The 8,525-nt window shown below is 42.9% G+C and overlaps 1 protein-coding gene across 1 annotated transcript in view; it reads left to right on the top strand.

Moving 5' to 3' along the window:
* Positions 1–589: 589 nt before the first annotated feature.
* The window catches only part of ETF1 (eukaryotic translation termination factor 1), a 29,573-nt gene continuing 21,637 nt past the window's right edge, over positions 590–8,525 (top strand). Inside the window, exons 1-2 of the mRNA XM_034656082.1 lie at positions 590–735; positions 896–999. Coding sequence (XP_034511973.1) covers positions 914–999 — 86 coding nt within the window. The 5' untranslated portion in view covers positions 590–735; positions 896–913. The remainder of the gene's footprint in view (positions 736–895; positions 1,000–8,525) is intronic.

Here is an 8,525-nt window from a genome sequence, read left to right as displayed (position 1 = left end):
GCGCCTCTTTTGCCCTTGCATGTGGAGGGGTCCCGGAATACCGGGGGAAAATTTCCTAATCCAGACACCCGGGCTGGGAGCTTGAACACTAGTCCACGCAACAGTGACGCACGTCGGCCGGAGCACTTTGTCAGCTATGAAGCCACGAAGCTTGAGGCGTTTCTTTGAGACTCCTCAGGTGCAATTCAAATCGTGTGTCCCGGCCCGATTGTCTAGCCGCGCGTCGTAGATTTTCAGATGCCCATTCCATTCACCAAAGAGGGACGGAAAAGACTACGACCCCCGCTCCTCGCCCTTTAAAAAACACCCCCTATCGGCGGCTGGCGGGTTGCTTAATAAATCCTCGCGAGAACCACCGGCTTCCGCCCGCTTCCTCCACTCGGCTAGCCGGACCGGAAGGAAGGCGGTACTTCCCCGCCCCTGGTCCTACCTCACAAGGCAGCGCGGCCCCAGCTGCGACCAATCACCGAGCTCATTGTAGGCCGCGGCACGGACAGCCAATGGCAAGTCGCGGCGCGCGCAGAGCTTCCCCTCTTCCGCACCGGCCCCCTCCCTTCCGCCCGCCGACTTCCACTCAGCCTCTGGCGGAGGAAGTGATGTCACAGGCCCCATGTGAGCGGATTGCAACACATGCAGCTGCCTGGAGAGAGGGAGCCGGTGTCCTACGTCAGAGCCGCCGCCGCGGAGCCGCCGCCGGGGAGGAGCAGCCGCTGCCGCCCAGGACTGGGCCCTTAGGTAAGAGGAGGGAGGGAAAGGCCAGCGACCGCCGCGGCGGGCCGCGTGGGGCGGGAAGAAGAGGGCCTCTTGGGGGTGGCAAGGAAGGGGGCCGCTCTGCCCCAGCGGCGGCGCTAACTCTGTGGTCTTGGTGTCTCCGGGCCCCGCCGGGCCGCTCTAGGGAGGAGGAGGCGAGAAGATGGCGGACGACCCCAGTGCTGCCGACAGGAACGTGGAGATCTGGAAGATCAAGAAGCTCATCAAGAGCTTGGAGGCGGCCCGCGGGTGAGCGCCGCGTCCGGCCCCCCCGTGCCCTCTTGGTTCCCGGACCCCCCAGGATGGCCGCCCCCGCGCCGCATGGCCGGAGGAGGAGAACCAGACACTAGTCAACTCCCGCCTTCTGGATCCCTGGGTAGTAGCCCCCGACCCAGGGGCGAGGGTCTGCGCGGTTGGCCGGAGAAGGGGTCTTTCCCCTGCTTCGGGGCAAGGGGCCCCGCTCCCGGGTTCGGACCACTTGACTCTCTCGTGGAAGGCCATTGCTACTTTTGAATCTCTTCTAGGCCCTTGAATCCAGCACCTCCCTCTTCGAGCTCCAGGTGCTGCCACCCTGCTCGGGTGCTGTTGGGGAAAAAGGGCTTGGCCTTCCTTTCCGAACGCCCTTCCCTGGTTTCCTCTCTTCCTTCACGTTTCTCAGCCAGGTCTCATTAAAATGGCCTCCCCCTCTTCGGTCTTCTGAGACCCGGGTCGGTGAAGTTTGGATGGGACAGGAAGGAGAGGTGGTCAGGGACAACCTCTTTCTGACTTCCCTGGTATCTCTGGGTCTTCCACCTCTCCCGAGATGACTTCCCCAAGTCCTCTAATTAAGCTCCTCCACCCGGAGCTTCCTGGTGTTAGCTGTTGAAGTACTCACCTATGAAATGAAAATGCCAACGTGTGCGGGTTGGGGTAGAGAGGAGATTTCGGTTGGCGAATCCGCATCTGTACATACAGGAGAAACTGGGTTATGGGGCCGTTGATGTGAACTGTTAACTACGGGGTCCTTTTAGGTCTCTCTCTCTGGAACTTAAGGGATAGAGGTGACTGATGTACTAATAGTAGCTTGTTGAAATTTAGAACTGAATTAGGTGGGCTTTGGGTCTCCTTTTGTAAATTTTGTGTGTGTGCACTATGGGAAGGTTAGATTGAAACTGGCTGTATATGCTTTTTTTTATGCTTTTTTTTTTGCTTTTTTTTAAGTTAAAAAATATCGTTTGGAGAAGGGATATCAGAGGCATTCCCATTTTCTTTATTTATTTTGTTCCTTTCCCAGTTATAGGAACTTTTTGCTTACAGGAAGTGCCCCCCCCCCCGCAAAACGGCGTTTGGAACATTACATATTTGTATGTCTGAGCATTCTTAGAATAGCAGAGTTCCTTGCTCCAGGCCATGTGGAAAGTTTGTTTTCAACACAGGGATAGGACATTCTGGTTTCCAGCCCAGGTTTGTCCTTGATTGGTTGATTTGCATTGCAGTGATAGAATTAATCAAGCTTTTAATTGTTACTATATGAAATAAGGTGTGCTTAGTTATGTCAAAGGCCCAGAGTTAGTAGATTGGTTTTGTCATTGTGTTTTGTTCTTACTAAATTAGTGACAGTTCTGCTTGAAATGAAGCTTCTGAAAGTATGGCTCTCAGTTCAGTGACTTGGGCTTTTGCTGACTCTTTCCCTTGTACAAATTGAAGGTGGCAGCTTATTTTTTATTTAAGTTTGTTTCTTTTAATAAAATATTCAGACATATTTAACAATCTTACAGGAACTTGAACACAGATGGTTTTTTGCCACATGGTAGATTGAATAATTATTCTCCCAAGTGTGAGCATGTTATACAGGAGGGATAGTACAGGTCATGACCCTTTACGTATGATGCGCTACCAGGAATTAGATTCGTTTCATTGGGGTCTTCTGTTGTGTTACTTTCAATTGAGTATAGCTTTTATGGATTGTTGTTGCAGTGTTTAAAGTTGGAGTGACCTGTAGATTTGTTCTCTTGTCACTTTATTTTGGGGGCAGTTTCACGCATTAAAATCTGGATACATTATATGCTCTGAAAGTCTAAAAATGTGAATTTACGACTATAATTTGCCTGTTGTCTGTAGTAACGTTAAAAGTAACACTGTGCGTAGTAACAGCATTCCCTTCTGGTGCTTGATGAAGGAAGCTTATTCTCAGATTTGTTCCTAGCCATGTTACCTAGCTAGTTGAAACTTTTTAAGCTCCCCTTTAAACCTTTTAGAGGCTTTATCCCTTTGATTAGCAAAACTCAGTAAAGTTTAAAGCACACTAAAAATGAGGTTCTTACGCACAACTTTTCTTGTAAGTGTTGGGGTTAGTTTGGACATTTTAGACAGGGATTAAGCTGTCTAAAATAGCTGGGAGTAGTCTTCATTTAAACAAATAATATGGTTAATTATCATGTCCGACTTTGCTTTTACTCAGGATTTGATTGCATCTTGATCCCATGAAAATTTTAGATCTCTGCCATCTCTGGGTATCAGAGAGGAGCCATAACTGTATTCAGTTTGGCTAAGAAGTTTCCCAGTACATACCAGTAGGAAATAGGGAGATTGTATGTGCATGGCTGAATTGTATTAAAGTCAGACTCAGATTATCATAGTGTGTCGTGAGAAATATTTTCTTTACCCAATGCTAAAATATTTTAAGGAGAAATGTAATGATCTTTAAAGACAAACTGGATGACAAAATAAATCTGTGTGCTGGTGTTTGGGGGTAGCCTTTGGGTTTAAGGAGAAAACTGATGTGTTCAAGCATGGTTATTAGCACTAGATAGTGAAACTTAGTGGTAAATTAATAGAATTTTCAAATAAAGGGTTTTTTTGTTTGGGTGGTTTTGGTTTGGCTTGGTTTGCTTTGTTTGGTTTTGTTTTTTGCCCTCCCAGCAGTGTAGAATTCTGGGCATGAAAATCAGATTGGTTTGTTTTTAACAGTAACTATAAGGTATGCTGGGATAAGAGTAGTTTTGAAATTGAGAGTCAGTCAATTATGATTATCTCTTAATAGTATCATCCAAATGTAGCTTTAAAAGGGAACCAGTGCAAAATGGACTCAGTAATTAAGTACATCTGAACAGAGTGAAGTTTCTAAGCACAGTAATTATTGGGTGCTTAGTATATTATAGACACTGTATTAAGCAATACACTCTTTGATTTAATCCTCACAAGAAGTATTGCCACCTTTTGATAGCTAAGGCACCTGAGGTTGAGAGGTTAAATAACTTGGTATGTGAAGTGTAGCAGAGCCCGGGACTTAAACCAGTGTATTACACAGTGCAATGAATATATTTTATGTTTTCCAAAAATACAAGGCTGGAATGACTCAAATTGTAATCTAAGCTATAACAGACTATTTTATTTTAAAATTTTACTTACTTATATATATAGAGAGAAGCAAACTCAGCTACTGACTCCGGAGCCCAACGTGGGGCTCAGCTAGGTCTCACAATCCTGAGATCATGACCTGAACTGAAACCAAGAGTCAGATGCTCGACCAACTGAGCCACCCAGGGTGCCCCATAACAAATTATCTTAATGTTGTCATGTCTGTGGAAGAGAGCATTTATAAGAGCCAAAATGGCTAAAATAGGGAACTTGGTGGAGTCTTTCTGTAGCCCACATCATAACTTAATTTTCTGAGTTGAAAGTAGTGTTACACTTGTGACTTAAATTTAAGTCTGTGGAACATACCTATTTCATATAAGTCTGGTTGAGTATTTCTTTGTGTGTTAATAAAATAATCCTCCAATTCTTTTGGTATATATAAGTTGTACTTAAAGTTAGTGGAAGTTCTTCCTGGTTTATGATTGCTCCTGGTACATTCTCCACCGTTGGCTTAATGAGGACAAAGTGTACATAGGCCAGAATTGGAACTAGAGCCATGTGAATGGAACTGTGGTTGTGGGTATTCTGGATAAGGAACTAAAGCAGGTGAATATATTTTGCAAGAAAGGTGAGTGAGAGATTTTGGTTGTTTTTTTCCTACTAATGTTTTCTGAATCAGCAAGAAGTAGCCCCAGATACAAGGCTGGAAGATTTATAGTTTTCAGGTAATAAAATCATTGCCAGAGTCTGTTCTAGCCAAGGACAGTGGTAAATGTGACAAACAGATAAGGTTAATTTGGGCTAAGTTGCATCTGTGGGTGATAGAATATTTTTTGACTTATACTTGACCAGGGAACCTCGTATATTTCAGAAATAATGAAGGCTTAGTCAGATAGCCCATCTTTGAAGATCTGCACAGTTTGTAAACTTTATTTGGGTCTTCTTTATTCGGGCATTTTTAAATCTTAACTGTTAAAAAGAACATGTAGATATTTTGACTTTGAAGGAAATAGAAAATAACCTAGCTATACATGACTGCCTTTCAAACTCCCCTGAAATATATAGTTTTTCTGCTCTAAGTAGTTCTGATACCAGATGGGAGGCGGAGAGGCTCACATTAAGCAGTTCTCTAGTTCTTAGCCGATAACAGCTGGGTGTCCTACAATTTAATCTAATTCTGTCAGTACATAAAGTTAGCATCTGATCCTATAAAGTGTTCAGTCCCACTGGACTGCCCCCATTTGTGGTAAGTCTGGGCCTCCCCTATTTCTGACCTACAGGCTTTAAATTGGGGATTTAATAATTTGCTAGAATGGCCCACAGAACTTAGGGAAACACTTTACTTACATTGACTGTTTTTTTTTATAAAGGATACAAATGAAGAGTAACATAGAGTGAGATCCAGAAGCATCTGAGAACAGGAGCTTCCGTTCCTGGGGAACTGGGGCATACTTCCTGGGTTTACCAACTCAGAAGTTCATTAAATCTTATTCAAAACTTTATAGAATTTAATCCGCAGACTCTCCCTCCTTCCACACCGCAAACCTCTCCCAGAGGTCTGTGGATGGAGCTGAAAGTTTGAGCCCTCGGTTACCTGGTCTTTCTGGTGACCCCAGTGACCCCACCCTTAGTCAGTTTATTATCATAAATTCAGGTGAACTCCACAGAGCTTCCTTCTGAATAACGAAACCCATCACCCAGAAAATTCTAAGGGCTTTAGAAGCTTCGTCAAAAGCCACTGACAAAGACCAAATACATTTCTTATATCACATAACCATTTTTTTTTAAATCTCCACAAAATTCCTCACATTTTGTTGGATTAAAAGTAATTTTTCGGGGGGCACCTGGGTGGCTCAGTTGGTTAAGTGTCCAACTCTTGATCTCAGGGTCATCAGTTGAGGCCCCGTGTAGGGCTCTGTGCCCCAGTGGGGAGCCTACTTAAAAAAAAAAAAAAGAAGAAGAATTTTGTGAGATTGTTGAATAGGCTCTTTTAACCTTATAGACAAATAATATGGATAGGCTATTAATATGATTTGAATCAATTAAACTGTATTAAATGTGTCTGAATACCTTCCCCAAGTGAAAGCTGTTGGTTAATAGAACATTCACCTAAATGATACATGGAATGTTCTCAAAGCCATGAGTTTTAGGTACTTTAATTTTTACTTAAGTTCTCTATACATTAAAGGGCTGCTTATAACTAAAGTGATACCAGAATATTCAGGCTTCTAAAGAGTGTTTTTTTCATTCTTATGCACAAAACCCCCCCACCCCCAAGAAAAGTCAAGAATTAGAATATTTTTAATTTCTTGAGAAGAGATGAATGTAGACCAAAGTACAACTACAGACAGAGGTCTTGGTGGCCTCTCACTAAGAGGTCATGATACAGATGCCACCAACAGGTCTGAGCCATGAAGAGAGAAAGATAGGGGGAAGCAGAGGAGAAAATATATTTGATGGGGTGTGATAGTGTCCTTGAGGCAACTCCCAAGTGTTGTATGTTGCCTTCCTCATCCCAGAACTAGTTCTAACAGCCGCCGTATTCAGGAATAATGTTCTATGCACTGTGAACCTAATGAACAATTACTGTCTTTGAATTTCAACTCTTGACAGACTTCTCATTATAATAGCAGATATACTTACCTTCCAGGAAAGGAAAGCTTACTGTGGACACACTCCTAGGTAAGCACGAGTACCTAATTAGAATAACATTTAAGGCGAAATGCCGTGTGGGTTATATAGGTGTGTCCATCTTACCCCTCCCCACACACACACACAGACCAGTTGGACCCTTTTAGCAGAGGGCCCTTTTTCTTAGGGCTTGGGGTTAAGGGTGTGCCCATTGTGGCCCCTTGTGCTGGATGTTCTGTTGTAAGAAAACTTAAAATAAGTTTGGCAGCAAGGTCAAATGGTCTTAGATCCTATTTGAAGGTTCAGAAGGAAGAATTTGCATCTTTTCCCTAGACCAGTAGCTGGAACTGTCCAGCTGGGAACGTGTAGAGCAGAAATTTCTTCAGAGTCCAGTGAATTCTCTAGGGATCTCAGAATAGATAAAATCTTCTCATAGGGTACATTCTGTAGATATCTCTTAATTCTTCAGCAGCCCCTTATCTTAATGAGGGTGAGAAGGGATTAGAGGAGTCCAAGTTTCTTTTTTCCAACAGGTTGGAAAATTAGGTTTCTTGTGGGCACTTTCCTCAAAGAGCATGAAGGCTCCCTTTGGTAACAACTTTATCGTAAGCCACTGGGTGGACACACTTTAAACCCTTGCCTGCTGTCTGTTAAGATGGAAACTTCCCTTTTTTCTTATTTTTGTCACTCTGTGAACAGATACCTTTTCCTTCTTTGAATATAAATGAATGAAAATTAAGTAATTTTATTTTTTGCTTTTTTCTCACCTCCCCCTAAACATAATTGAGTTTAAGAGCCATAATTTTATTATCATTCTCATAGATAACAAAGATGAAAACATGTGATTCTTATACATTGTACACTGGTCACATTTACTGTGCTTTAATCCAGCCCTACTCTTTCATCTACTTAATTTATATATAATGGGTGCCTTATAAGTATTCATGTGTTTACTTTGTTCTTTTTTTTTTTTTTCCACCTTCCAAGTTCTGTATCTTTAACAGCAATTTTCAGACACAAAGTTTTCATCCAGTGTGTGCTTTGCCTTTTGTCATCATTCTTCTGTCCATTTCGGAGGACTTGACATTTTCAGATGCCTGACAACTGCCTCTTGTCGTGCAGATAACTCGGGGATATCGGGCCTGTGCTCTTCTGTTCTCACATTTTCATTTGATCCTCTGAGGTCTCCTTTAGAAGAATGATTCTAGTCAAAACAAAAGATTGTCTTTTCCCTAACGAATTTGGGCCCTTCGAATTAGATTTTCCCCCAAACTCACATCTAGGTATATGAAAAATGAAGCCCACAAATGTGTATTTACTACTGACCAGTGAACTTACAAGCTTCATCAAATGTCTGCTGTAAGTTGGACACTGGACATTTGGAATAAATGTGTAATACAACGAGAGCGTGATCTGACACATAACCATGGATTGATATGAACCATTTCCAGAACCATGTACATAAGTACAGAATAACACAGTACATGTTGAAGCGGGACATGGTGTAAGCAGATGATTAGGGGCTTGAATGAGGTGTTGGACATTGTCAAAAACCAAAAGAGAAATCGTGTAACTGCTTGGGCAGATTTCCTAGGGGAGGCAAGTATTGTAGAATGTTACCTAGGGCAATAGTAGTATTTGGCTGATACAGTATCTTTGATACAGTGGTGAAGTGAAGCTGTAACTGATCTGCAGCTTTGAAATTGTAATTGAAATTCATTCTTGATTGAAAGCCAGTTAGCCTAAAATTAGATCCAAGAGCTTTGTGTTGGTTGATGGTTGGTGAGCTGTCAGGGTATTGAAAT

The sequence above is a fragment of the Ailuropoda melanoleuca genome, chromosome 3 (genome assembly GCF_002007445.2).
Source record: "Ailuropoda melanoleuca isolate Jingjing chromosome 3, ASM200744v2, whole genome shotgun sequence".
Lineage (NCBI taxonomy): Eukaryota > Metazoa > Chordata > Mammalia > Carnivora > Ursidae > Ailuropoda > Ailuropoda melanoleuca.
The sequence above is the reverse complement of the archived record's forward strand: the minus strand, read 5'-3'. Positions and strand labels throughout refer to the sequence as shown.